The following is a 14583-nucleotide window of genomic DNA, read 5'->3' on the forward strand; positions in this document are numbered from 1 at the left end:
TCTTCCTCTACACTTGGTGGTAAAGGAAGCCAGTGCCAGTCAACTGATGGTATAATACTCAGCCTCACTGGGGAGATAAATAGGACATTCCCCACACCTACCACACCCCCAGATAATGAAGATCAGAATTCCTCAGAGATTGACATAACAACCTGTATTTGAATCACCTGGGGAGTATATTAAAAATGAAAATCTTGGGCTCCATCTCAAACTTATTCAATCTGAGTCTCCAAAGTTGAGTTGTTAGAATTTAATAACCCTGCAGGTAATTCTTATGTGCCTTAAAATATAAAAACTCCATATGAAGGAAGGTCTAAGAAAATATACACCAAAATGTCAACTGTCTTTTTTTTTTTTAAAGGTGGTGGTAGTTCAGAGAACTTTTTCTTTATTCTCTGAGCTTTGCTGTAGTACTTGAATATTATAAAAATATGTTCTATCTTTATGAAAACAACAACTAAAATAAAAGAATTTTCTGAAAGAAAATGACCAGTAGTCATAACTCAATTCCATTATACTGTCCCGGTTACGTGTTTGCCTTTCAGCTGCAAAACCTCTTATATTTTTATTACTCAAAAAAGTGTATTGACATATAGACTATTTGAGTACAAAAGTATGATCAAATAAAAGTTTAAACATTATTGATTACATATTTTAGGTTTTCAAGCTTGATTTCTCTGACACAGCAGATTCTGATTATCATATTTTTGAGAAGGAGATGGAGAAAGATATTAAAATTTCAGAAAGTCAAAGTAAGTATTATTAATAAATTCAGTAAAGATTATTGATTAACATAGAAGAAAAACTGAACCAACATGAGCTCTATTTACATCTTTAAAAACATTTTTGATGAGTGATATTTTGTCCTTGTACCATTTATTTTTTCCTCATGTGTTTATTTAAAGCTTTTATATATTAATGTACATATATAATTATATATATAAATACTAGCACTTACATAGCCCATTCATTTTACAAATGACCGTTAATATCTCACAAGAACCAAGTAGATACTAAAGGTAGGAATAAATATCAGGTTAGAAGTAGCAGTGGCAACCTACAATAGTATTTTCAGACAATCTAAGCATTCCCGGGCCAAATCATACAACCCAAGCGTATTCATCTCAAATGAATTGTATACCCATTATCTGCCAGTTTGCTATGTGCCAGAGGGACAGAGAGTATTCATGAAAAGATCCCTGCTCCAAAAGAGCCAACAGTCTACTGCAGAAGCCCCAGTCATGGCTTTTTCTACTCCGTGTTGAATGTCATATCAACATATCCACCAGTAGTATATTTATGTTCCTGACTTTGAAAGAGATTTCTACTATTGTTTCTACATTTTAGGATTCCTGAATTTTGTGTATCAGTTTTGGTATTCAATGTGGGAGAGTACAATGATTGAGCATGATATTTCTTTCATCAGGGGATCCAAGGCAGTTATTTCAGCCCAAGACAGGCTGTCTGGATCCCAGCTCTACTCTCCTGTTCTTCTGGGATGCTTTTGTGTTTCAGGTGTTTAACTGTTTTTTTAATCTCTATAATGATCCGTGTATCCTGACCAATAGACTTTCTAATATTGTGGAGCAATGTGCTGGGTGTAGAGTGTGCAAAGTGAAGAAAATGAGTTCCCCAAGTGAAATACTCTTAACAGCTGTGACTACTTGATTCTTTCTTCAAAGGACATCCTATTTCCCTTTATTTCCCAGAGGCAGCATATCCAAAAAATATTCCCGGGTTGAAAGGGGAAACAAACCATATTGTTACGGAAAAACTAGATTCATGGATCTTTCTCTAACTCAAATTTTCAGGGTTAATTATACAATTCAGCAAACTAAGAATACCAAAACAATATTTAAAGTATTGCTAAGTATGTGTTATGAATATTCAAAATATATACGAGACTCATTTAAGCACATTCATTCTAGGGTTTTCTAGGACATCATTCTTCATCTTAATTAGAAAGTACTTTCTAACTAAAAGAGAAAATTAGCAAGATTGTAAGGAGAGGAGAATGAGGTTTTTCTCAATTACATTACAAATATTTTTCTTTCTAGACTTTGACTGGCAGTGGATTGTCTTAGATGGTCCAGTGGATAGCTTCTGGGTAGAAAATCTAAATTCTATGCTAGATGACACTAGGACGTTGTGCTTGGCAAACAGCGAGAGAATAACTCTGACTAGTAAAATCAGAGTGATCTTTGAAGTGGACAGTCTAGCTCAAGCTAGTCCTGCTATTGTCAGCAGATGTGCAATGGTCTATATGGTAAGTTTCTAATACAAATTTCTTACCAAAGAAAATTTATTATTTAGTCATTATCTGCAGCATTTTATGCTTATTTTGCTTCCTCTGGATTCAGCAGGGCTATCCTAGTAGTTAGGAAATTTTATGTCCCCTGGTGGGCTGCCGTCTGTGGGGTCACACAGAGTCGGACACAACTGAAGCAACTTAGCAGCAGCAGCAGCAAAGCTTCCTACTGCTGCTGCTAAGTCGCTTCAGTCGTGTCCGACTCTGTGCGACCCCATAGACAGCAGCCCACCAGGCTCCCCCGTCCCTGGGATTCTCCAGGCAAGAACACTGGAGTGGGTTGCCATTTCCTTCTCCAATGCATGAAAGTGAAAAGTGAAAGTGAAGTCGCTCAGTCGTGTCTGACTCTTAGCGACCCCATGGACTGAAGCCTACCAGGCTCCTCCGTCCATGGGATTTTCCAGGCAAGAGTACTGGAGTGGGGTGCCATTGCCTTCTCCAAAGCCTCCTAACCCAGAAATAAATACGAATGTTAATTACTACTGTTACTAATATGCTTAGTCGGTCCACTCAGTAATTGGAATGTCAGTATTTTCCACAACCATGCGTAAGTAGTGATTTCAATAGGTTGAGTTACTTGATAGGAATTATTTTTCCAATCAAGGAATGTTTGCCCTGAAGGCTTTTCATGACCACTCCATGACTCTTGCATGCATTCTCAGTCGCTTCAGTCATGTCCAACTCTGTACAACACTATGGACTGTAGCCCACCAGGCTCCTCTGTCCATGGGATTCTCCAGGTAAGAATACTGGAGTGGTTGCCACACCCTCCTCCAGGAGATCTTCCCGGTCCAGGGATTGAACCCAAGTCTCCTGTGTCTCCTGCATTGACAAGCAGTTTCTTTATCCACTGAGCCACTTGGGAAGCCCCTCCATGAGTCTCGGGACTTACGAAATGCATTACCAATGCAGTGGTAAGGAATAGAAAATAAAGAATGAATGTTCCCTACACATGAAATTAATTATTAGCCATGATTAGCCCTATGTTCGGAGAAGGCAATGGCACCCCACTCCAGTACTCTTGCCTGGAAAATCCCATGGACGGAGGAGCCTGGTGGGCTGCAGTCCATGGGGTCGCTAAGAGTCGGACACGACTGAGCGACTTCACTTTCACTTTTCACTTTCATGCATTGGAGAAGGAAACGGCAACCCACTCCAGTGTTCTTGCCTGGAGAATCCCAGGGATGGGGGAGCCTGGTGGGCTGCCGTCTATGGGGTCGCACAGAGTCAGACACGACTGAAGTGACTTAGCAGCAGCCGCAGCAGCCCTATGTTCTAATCTCCTTAGCTCAGTGTAACCACTGAACTGCTGATTTTCTGGGTAAGCAGTTCCTCTTACCACATGTGCATAGAACATAGCTCCCTACACATAATCCTCCAGTTGCTTGTTGTTGTGTAGGATTGTGGTTAAAAATCAGGAAGAGTAATTCTTTAAAGTGTTTTTGATCACTTGCCCTTTAATGAATGCTGATGCTAAACCATTATTTGGCAGGGGCAGTAGTGAAATAAAGAGATAGTAAGAAAGTAGGTGGACACTGTAATTTTATTTATTAACATTAAATTACCTTGTGCTTTCTATTATTAGAATCCTGTTGATCTGGGATGGGAGCCTTATGTTAAGTCATGGCTTCTGAAAAATTCTAAAATTATGAATAAATCAGAAGTGGATTGTCTTGAATTGATGATTAAAAGTAGTGTCCCAGATGGACTACAGTTTATAAAGAAACATCAGAAATTTCAGCCATTTCCTGTACAAGACATAACAATTGTTACAACTCTCTGCAGAATTCTTGATGCATTCTTTGAATTCATGAGTAAAACTGGAATCTTTGAACTACGTGAGTTTTTGCCCCTAAGTCATATCAGTGATATTATATCTTAGTCAATGTCAGTTATTTATCACCTTCTATTTGATTATAAAAGAAAGAAAGGAAAGCCAGAGGTTTTCAGTCCATTTGAACCAAGAGCAGACTTGCACATGGAACAAATTAAAAATCATTTATAAAAGAGTATATCAATAAATTGATATCTCTAAGTGCTTAAGGGTAACAAGAAAAAATAGAATAAGGAATCCTTGTAGGTCTCTATCAGGGGATAATAATTTTTACTATGTTTTAAAGAGTCTCAGAGATAAAAATAGTGGGGGAAAAAAATGGTCCAAAATCCTAGGTGTAAGCTGTAATCATACAAAAACATACACATGGAAAGTAGTAAAATATGTGTAAGAAGAAATCAAAATGTCCAGAAAACTGTACAGCATTATGGCTAAAGGCATGGTCTCTGGAGTCAGAATGCCTACATTCAAACACTGGTTCTATCTGGTTCCTGAGAAAGTCGTTCATTCATGTCTGACTCTTTGGGACCCGATGGACTATACAGTCCATGGAATTCTCCAGGCCAGAATACTGGAGTGGGTCCTTTTCCTTATTCTAGGGGCTTTCCCCACCCAGGGATTGAACCCAGGTCTCCCACGTTGCAGGCAGATTCTTAACCAGCTGAGCCACCAGAAAAGCCATATTTGGTTCCTGGTGAGATGGCAAATTAGGAAAAAACCCCCAACCCAGTTAGGATCTATTGAATTAAAGAAATTGTGAGAAATCCCTGGGGAGACAAGATGGCTAAGGTTCCTGTGAGGGAAAACAGAAACCCTGAACAGAAGAGAACCGAATACTACCATGAGTGGGAGACAAAATGGAGGAGAATATTTAGGTTTTCTCTTTCCCCTTCTCCTCGTGGCTCTGAATGGGCTATTGTTCTTCCCTTTGCCAGTTAGCAAACCACAGCATAACTAGAAGCAGCAGTAGGCAAAGGACCAGTAATGATTCTCAAAGAGTTATTAAGACGGTTATTATAGTATCTCTAGGAGCAAAATATATGGGCAACAAACGAGGTTCATTAGTTTGTGTTATAAGAAGTCAAGGATGAATGACCAGAAGGCTGAGGGTAGCTGCCTCAGTAAAAAGTCGTGATCCCTTGCTCATTTCCAAGCCTGACATGGCTTTCAGGCACAGAACTCACTGAATAGAAGAAGCTGGGACCCTCTGCACAATCATGGGAAGTAGTTACAAAATAGTTACTAGTTCTTCTCCAAAGGGAACTGCAACCATTTTCTTGAGTAACTTAGACTAGGGAGAAAGGAAGAAAACATTTTGGGGATTGGCCAAAAAGTTTGTTCTGTTTTTTCTGTGCTTAATTATCTTTTAACTTAATTTCAAAATTTTTTGTTAGATTGTGTGACAGCTGTCATACGAGCATGCATTTTAAAAAAACTTATCAAAATTAGTGAATTTTTGTGTAGCCATTTAATACTCTGGTTTCTCTTCAGATCATATAAATCTTTAAGCCTTTTTGTGTGTGTAACCATTTTAATATTGAAGATGGAAGAAAAAAGGAACATTTTTGGCACATTTGTTGTTGTTCAGTTGCTCAGTCATGTCTGACTCTTTGCGACCTCATGTACTATGGCATGCCAGGCTTCCCTGTCATTGACTATCTCTTGGAGTTTGCTCAAACTCATGTCCATTGAGTCGGTGATGTCATCCAATCATCTCATCCTTTGTCACCCCTTCTCCTGCCCTCAATCTTTCCAAGCATGAGGGTCTTTTCCATGAGTCAGCTCTTCACATCAGGTGGCCCAAGTATTGGAACTTCATCATCAGCATCAGCCTTCCAATGAATATTCAGGGTTAATTTCCTTAGAATTAATTAGTTTAACCGTCTTGCTGTCCGAGGGACGCTCAGGAGTCTTCTCCAGCACCACAGTTCAAAAGCATCAATTCTTTGGCTCCCAGCCTTCTTTATGGTCCAACTTGCACGAATGTACATGACTACTGGAAAAACCATAGCTTTGACTATACAGGTGTTTGTCAGCAGAGTGCTGTCTCTGCTTTTTAATACCCTGTCTAGGTTTGTCATAGCTTTTCTTCCAAGCAGCAAGTGTCTTTTAATTTCAGCTGCAGTCACCGTCCACAGTGATTTTGGAGCCCAGGAAAATAAAATCTGTCACTGTTTCCACTTTTTCCTCTTCTATTTGCCTTGAAATGATGAGGCCAGATGCCATGATTTTAGTTTTTTGAATGTTGAGTTTTAAGCCAACTTTTTCACTCTCCTCTTTCACCTTCATCAATAGATTTTTTAGTTCCTCTTCACTTTCTGCTATTAGGGTTGTGTCACCTACATGTTTGAGATTGGTATTTCTCCTGGCAATGCCTGATTCTAGCTTGAGATTCATCCAGCCTGGCATTTCTCATGATGTACTCTGCATATAAGTTAAATAAGCAGGGTGACAATATAAGCCTTGTCATTCTCCTTTCTGAATTTTTAACTAGTCCATTGTTCCATGTCTGGTTCTGTTGCTTCTTGACCTGCATAGAGATTTCTCAGGAGACAAGTAAGGTAGTTTGATACTCCCATCTCTTTAAGAATTTTCCACATGGGCTCAAAATCCATGAGTTCTATCTTCCAGACTAGGAATATTCCCACAATTCCACACTGCTCCCCTCTCTTCTCACGCCACCAACCCCTCATCAGTTTGTACTGTTTTAAACAGTAATTTTTCAAATGTGAGTGTAGAGTCTTCCACAGTCTGATAAAAACAATATAACTTTTAGCCTTTGCAATGACCCATTTCCCTTTAAATTTCTTTCTATGGAGAAGGTTCCACATGTCTTATCTTGCTGGTTATGAAGTAAACAAGGATCCCATCTTATACTTGCGAGTCTTGACAGTATAGACACAGAGAATTGACAGTTCATACTCGATGATGGATTACCTCTTGTCTTAGTGAAACAAGCAGTAATCTGCAACAACCCCATGAATCTGGGATTAAACTGGATGCTTTCTGGTCCTTTGAAGAAAGTGTCCCCAGAACACGTGTGAATGATACTCACAGAAGGCACTCAAGCACCATTCACCTGTTTCTTACAGTGGATAAAACTCAGGAACAGCCAAGTGGGAGAAATGCGCGAAACACAGGGGAAGAGGGTGGGAAGCTTCCATCTCTCTCTGAGAGCATCACTCTTCCAGCATCTTTCTGTGTTCATTCTCCCAGAAGTTCCCTATGTTATTTTAATATAAAGAAGACAAATATTATAAAAGAAAAAAAAGCCAAGGAATAATGAGTAATCATTCACTCTTTGTATTCCTCTGTGAAATGGATGACTTGAGAAAAAAATGAATGATGGAAAGTAGAAAAGAGACAACTAAAAACTGTACCTGTGTGATGTTTACTTTGATATAGTTTTCTTTGAAACATACAGCTTTCTTTTTTTAATGCTTCATGTATTAGAACTCATTTATTATTTACTTTGTAATGCACACCATATTTGATGGTGGTGACCTGAATGTTTTAAAGTTTTTATTTTGGAATAATCAAACTTACAAAAAGTTGCTAGAATAGAATAAGGAACATATATATACAGATTTGTTCTTCAAATAAATAGTAATCAATTCAACAATTGCAGATACATTCTCTGCTCCTCTCATCTTAGAAAAGATAACATACTTTTGATGGGATAAGATAACTAGTTGGTCTGATAAGTCTAAGATACCGATGTGAAATAAGGATGTTCTATGACAGTTCACAAAGTAAACAGTGGTCAAGGTTGCATGTGTGTATTCTAAGTCACATCAGTCGTGTTCAACTCTCTGCGACCCTATGGACTGTAGCCCACCAGGCTCCTCTGTCCATGGGATTCTCCAGGCAAGAATACTGGAGTAGGTTGTCTTGCCCTCCTCCAGGGGATCTTCCTGACCCAAGGATCAAACTTGTGTCTCCTGCAGCTCCTGCATTGCAGGTGGATCTTTATGGCCGAGCCCTGGGGGAAGCCCATGTTAAAGATAACACCTCATTAATTAACCAGCTAAATTTTAGGTCTGTTGTTAATTGTGGAAAAATTCTCTTTCTTTTTTAAGGTGAAGATTTGAAGGACATTTCATCTGAGGAGATAATTTCACATTCAAAAGTTTCTGTTAAATTCAAAGATGTGGAAAACAGGTCAGCTACATTCATTCAAAGATATGTTTTATTAACTACTAAGTGCCAAACACTCTAATAGAAACAGGATTATCTGTCAATAAACCAATAATCTGTGACTTCCTAATATCAAAATTCAATTAAATTTATTTTATTCTAACTTAGAGTCTCTGTATATCTAATACAAGATCACCAGATTTTGGTAAGTTATCTAGGTAATATGAATACGTTTGTCCAGACACTACATTTTTGAGAGTGGAATAAAGTTGATGTGAATTTATTTTATGAATCTGCCCTTATGAGCTGAGAAATGTTGAACAAGTTACTAAATATTTTTGATCTTTGATTTTTTTCATTTATAAATAAAACTGGAATAATGCTGTGATGTACCGGATATCTAGAGTAGTAGCTGGTGTAGAGTAAATGTTCAATAATTATAGTTATAGAAACTATAGCGATATAGTTGTGCTCACCCCACAATTGTGCCATTTTGTAGGATAGGGTTTCACTATTGAGGCTTTCCTATAATCTCATTATGAGATCCTGAGACATTTATGCCACATTTGCTTTTAAATGATAGAACATTGTAACTATGGTTTTTACCTGTCAATTGTGCCTTCAGATTCTTTCATTTATCTACATCTTGATCATCAGCATCCTAGACCAAAAGTTTATTATTTCTTTCCTATACTGTTGCTATAACCTCCTAAATTTTTCCAGTTTTCTAGTCCATATCCAACATGACAACTATATATTATTTTTAATTTTTATTAAATAGCAAGTAGCCATAAAAGGATATTTATAAAGTATATGTAAGATACAAATAATAATATACAAACATTCATATATACACCACTGAGTTGTTTTTAAAAAGTACTGGTTTACCTTTGAAGTTCCCTAGTGTACCTATCTAAAGCTTATGCCATCCCATCATCTGAGAAAACTACTATATTGAATTTTATGTTTATTAATACATTCCTAAGCAGTATATTTTTCAACTTTGCACGTTTTAACTTTAGTGGAATCACTATGTTCTTCTGTGACTTGCATTTTTGTTCAACGTTATGTCCCTCTGATTAATCCATTGTACATGTAGGAGGTCTTCATTCATTTTCACTGTGTATTTCTTTGTGAAAATGTCACAATTTGTCCATTCATAAGCATAGGTTTTGACTATTTGGTGACATCCATGTGTAATTGTCTCTTGTGTTGTTGGAAAAGGGTGTTGCTATGATCAGTGTGTTCTCTTGACAAAACTGTTAGTCTTTGCCCAGCTCATTTTTTACTACAAGGCCAAACTTGCCTGTTACTCCAGGTATCTCTTGACTTCCTGCTTTTGCATTCCAATCCTCTGTGATGAAAGGAACACCTTTTTTTGGTGTTAGTTCTAGAAGGTCTTGTAGGACTTCATAGAACCAGTCAACTTAAGCTTCAGCATTAGTGGTTGGGCCATAGACTTGTGATACAGTCCACTTATTGTGATGTTGAATGGTTTATACAACATTTTAAAGGCATTATAGACAATTATTAAAGACAATGGTCTATACAGTCAGCAAAAACAAGACCTGGAGCCAGCTGTGGCTCAAATCATCAGCTCCTTATTGCAAAATTCAGGCTTAAATTAGGCCATTCATTCTGACCTTAATCAAATCCCTTATGATTACACAGTAGAGGTGATGAACAGATTCAGGAGATTAGATCTGGTAGACAGAGTATCTAAAGAACTAAAGATAGAGATTCATAACATTTTACAGGATGCAGTGATTAAAATCATCCAAAAGAAGAAGAAATGCAAGAAGACAAAGTGGTTGTCTACGGAGGCTTACAAATAGCTGAGAAAGCAAAAGGCAAGAGAAGAAAAGGCAAAGGGGAAAGGGAAGGATATACTCAATGGAATGCAGAATTCCAGAGAACATCAAGGAGAGGTAAGAAGGCTTTCTTAAATGAACAGTGCAGAGAAATAGAGGAAGACAATAGGATGGGAAAGACTGGAGATCTCTTCAAGAAAATTGGAGATATCAAAGGACCATTTCAAGGAAAGATGAAATGAATACAGAACAGAAATGGTAAGGGCCTCACAAAGCAGAAGAGATTAAGAAGAGGTAGCAAGAATATATGGAACTACACCAAAAAAAGTTCTTAATGACCTGGATATCCATGATGGTGTGGTCACTCACCTAGAACCAGATATCCTGGAGTGTGAAGTCAAGTGGGCCTTAGGAAGCATTACTACACACAAAGCTAGTGGAGGTGACAGAATTCCAGCTAAGCTATTTAAAATCCTAAAAGATGATGCTGTTAAAGTGTTGCACTCAGTGTGTCAGCAAATTTGAAAAACTAAGCAATGGCCACAGGACTGGAAAAGGTCAGTTTTCATTCCAATCCCAAAGACAAAACCAAAGAGTGTTCAAACTACTGAACAATTGCAGTCATTTCACATGATAGTAAGATTACGCTCAAAATGCTTCAAGCTAGGCCTCAGCAGTACATGAACTGAGAACTTCTGGATGTACAAGGTAGATTTAGAAAAGGCAGAGGAACCAGGGGTCAAATTGTCAACATTCATTGGATCAAAGAGAAAACAAGGGAGTTCCAGAAAAACATCTACTTCTGCTTCATTGACTATGCTAAACCATTTGACTGTGTGGGTCACAACAAATTGTGGAAAATTCTTCAAGAGATGGGAATATCAGACTACCTTACCTGTCTCCTGAAAGACCTGTATGCAGGTCAAGAAGCAACAGTTAGAACATTACATGGCGCAACTGACTGATTCTGAATTTGGAAAGGAGTATGTTAAGGCTGTATACTGTCACCTTACTTGTTTAAATTCTATGCAGAGTGCATTACGAGAAATGCCAAGCTGGATTAATCACAGCTGGAATCAAGATTGCTGTGAGAAATATGAACCACCTCGGATATGCAGATGATAACACTCTAATGGTAGAAAGTGAAGAGGAACTAGGGTCTCTTGATGAGGCTGAAAGAGGAGGGTGAAAAAGCCGGCTTAAAACTCAACGTTAAAAAAACTAAAGTCACAGCATCTGGTCCCATCACTTCATGGCAAATAGAAGGGGAAAAAGTGGAAGAGGTGATAGGTTTTCTTTTCTTGGGCTCCAAAATTACTGAGATCAGTGGCTGCAGTCATGAAATTAAAATATGTTTGCTCCTTGGAAGGAAACCTATGACAAACCTAGACAGCATATTAAAAAGCAGAGACTTCACTTTGCTGGGAAAGATTCATATAGTCAAAGCTATGATTTTTCCAGTAGCCATGTATGGATGTTACAGTTGGACCATAAAGAAGGCTGAGTGCTAAAGAATTGATGCTTTTCAATAGTGGTGCTGGAAAAGACTCTTGAGAGTCTGTTGATCTGCAAGGAGATCAAACCAGTCAATACTGAAGGAAATCAACCCCGAGAATATTCATTGGAATGACTGGTGCTGAAGCTGAAACCTCAATACTTTGGCCATCTAATGCAAAGGGCCTATTCATTGGAAAAGACCCTAAAGATGGGAAAGATTGAAGGCAAAAAGAGAAGGGGGCAGCAAAAGATGACATGGTTAGATGGCATCACCAACCCAATGGGCATGAATCTGAGCAAACTTTGGTAGTGGAGGACAGGGGAGCCTGGTGTGCTGCAGTCCCTTGGGTCACAAAGAGTCAGACACGATTTAGCATCTATAGCAACAACAACAGCAAAGCGTAAAGTTGTTTTTTCAATTTTTTGGTTTTTACAAATATTATTGTGATTATTATTCTTGTGTGTGTCTCCTGGTATTTATATGCAAGAGTCTGATTTTTTTAAAAACATAAATTAGAATGTTCCTTTGTTTTATGGCCATTTAATGACTTTGCATTACATTTAGAGTGGAAGGAGAAGTTTTGGCACAGCTTAAAATCCCCTGCCTATATCTCCAGACTTATCTCCTAAACTTTTCAACTAATTAGGTATGCTTCAGAGACACTGGATTTCTTTTTCAGTTCTTCAAACTTGTCGTAACCATTTCACCTCATAGTCTTCTCACATGTATGTCTTCTTCTCAAAATGTTCTTCCTCTTACATTTTTCAAAATTGCACTCATTTTTCAGGTCTCAATTTAACTGTTCGTTGTTCAAAGAAGTTTTCCCTGACTCCCAAACTCTAAATTAGCTATCTCTACTAATATTCTCCACAGTATGCTTGACTCTTTATTCTTTACACATATCATGGTTTGGTATTCATTTTCCTATCTCCAAAATAAGTGATCATATTTGTTTTGTTCACAGTAACTGAGATATAGTAGGAATTCAAGAAAAAATTTGCTGAACAGTCTCTTACATGTGAGGAGAAATGTCAAATAGGATTATATACATGCATTATACATTAACAATTGCCAATAAACTTCAGTGATACATTTTTAGGATTTTCATAATTTACAAGTAATTTTATGAAAACTAAATCTTGAACCATTCAAAATATCCTGAAATCAGGCCCAGATCTTTTGGTTAGCCCCATCATCATCTGTGCTATCACTATGTTATTTGAGAGTCCCACAGCCCAAGATAACCTGGGTTGACCCAGACTGAAGAAGACTCTCCCCAGATTCACACTGCCCGCTTTTAGCCAATTTGATTTCAATCAACCTATACGCCTTGTTTGAGAAGAGTACAGAGTGGATGACTATTAACTTATGTCTTTCTACATTAAATGGAGACTTACCAGATTCTCTCCCAAGAGACAGATGAACTCTTAAGTAACAAATTGACCTAACATAAAAGTGAACATCATTTATTACCTGAAATAAAGTTTGACTACAAATCTTTTACACATATGGTACTTTAAAAATAAAAATAGTATCAGTGTATAATTTACATGACTTACCAAAGGTAAATTATACATTAACTCTAAAACTTCCATGTTAATACTTAACTATAAAAAATTTTAGTAACAAAATTTTGATGTGATAATGCAATAAATTGCTAGACTGCTTTCTAAAAATTTTAATCTTCACCTTTCCACATCTGCCTACCACAGGGATGAAAATGCACGGTACATGGCAAAAAATCCTATTAAATTAAAAAAAACAATTCAAAAGCTTTTTGTGTTTGCATTTACTTGGGCATTTGGAGGAACTTTACAACGTGAAGATGAACATGAAGATGACATATTTTATCCAAGTTCTGAACCTGATTCACCTTCAAAAGTAACCTATGATTTTGACAACCTTGTTCGTGAATTATTTGAAGGCAATGCACAAATAGGTAAGTTCTAAGGGAAAAGTCATAATTATGCATACTTCAAAATGTTAATTTGAAACTCATCATTGGATTTATATTTATTTAGCTCATCTATTTAAATGTGAAGATTAGTGGTAAAAGAGGGTTAAATAAGTACACTCTAACATCCCTAATAGGACTGTGACAACTGCACAACGAGGAGGAGGCCCAGCTCAACGTCCAGTGTAGGCTCTGACCATCCCAACACCAGTCACAAGCCCTATCAAGGGGATATCAGTCAGCATACACCGAAGAGAGAAAAAGCAGACATCCATACTAAAAACAGCCTCTAACAAAAATTACTAGACTCATGGAGTCTACATGGGGACACTCTCACATTAAAAACAGCCCTTTAAGACTGCAGTACATAAATATTTCTCCTAAACTCATAGAGTCAGAGAAATATGAGTAGAATGAAGAAGCAGAGGAACCACTCCTAATTAAAAGATCAAGATAATCCCTCTGAAAGAACAAACAATGAAACACGTATTTGCAGTCTACCAAATCACAAGTTCAAAAAGGAGTAATGAAAATACTGAAGGAGTTAAGAAAGGTTATTAGTAGAAATGCAGATTACTGTCAGTTCAGTTCAGTCACTCAGTCGTGTCCAACTCTTTGCGACCCCATGAATCACAGCACGCCAGGCCTCCGTGTCCATCACCAACTCCTGGAGTTCACTCAGACTCACATCCATCGAGTCAGTGACGCCATCCAGCCATCTCATCCTCTGTCGTCCCCTTCTCTTCCTGCCCCCAATCCCTCCCAGCATCACAGTCTTTTCCAATGAGTCAACTCTTCGCATGAGGTGGCCAAAGTACTGGAGTTTCAGCTTTAGCATCATTCCTTCCAAAGAAATCCCAGGGCTGATCTCCCTCAGAATGCACTGGTTGGATCTCCCTGCAGTCCAAGGGACTCTCAAGAGTCTTTTCCAACACCACAGTTCAAAAGCATCAATTCTTTGGCACTCAGCCTTCTTCACAGTCCAACTCTCACATCCATACATGACCACAGGAAAAACCATAGCCTTGACTAGACGGACCT

At 38.0% G+C, this 14583-nt stretch overlaps 1 protein-coding gene across 1 annotated transcript in view; it reads left to right on the forward strand.

Annotated features, from left to right (window-relative positions):
* DNAH14 (dynein, axonemal, heavy chain 14) overlaps positions 1-14583 on the forward strand; it is a 376195-nt gene that overhangs the window by 213216 nt on the left and 148396 nt on the right. The window contains exons 38-43 of the mRNA XM_010852937.1: positions 659-752; positions 2058-2266; positions 3894-4146; positions 8222-8303; positions 13301-13531; positions 14420-14428. Of these exons, the coding sequence (XP_010851239.1) occupies positions 659-752; positions 2058-2266; positions 3894-4146; positions 8222-8303; positions 13301-13531; positions 14420-14428 (878 nt within the window). The remainder of the gene's footprint in view (positions 1-658; positions 753-2057; positions 2267-3893; positions 4147-8221; positions 8304-13300; positions 13532-14419; positions 14429-14583) is intronic.

This window comes from Bison bison, unplaced genomic scaffold (assembly GCF_000754665.1).
Source record: "Bison bison bison isolate TAMUID 2011002044 unplaced genomic scaffold, Bison_UMD1.0 scf7180017864317, whole genome shotgun sequence".
Classification (NCBI taxonomy): domain Eukaryota; kingdom Metazoa; phylum Chordata; class Mammalia; order Artiodactyla; family Bovidae; genus Bison; species Bison bison.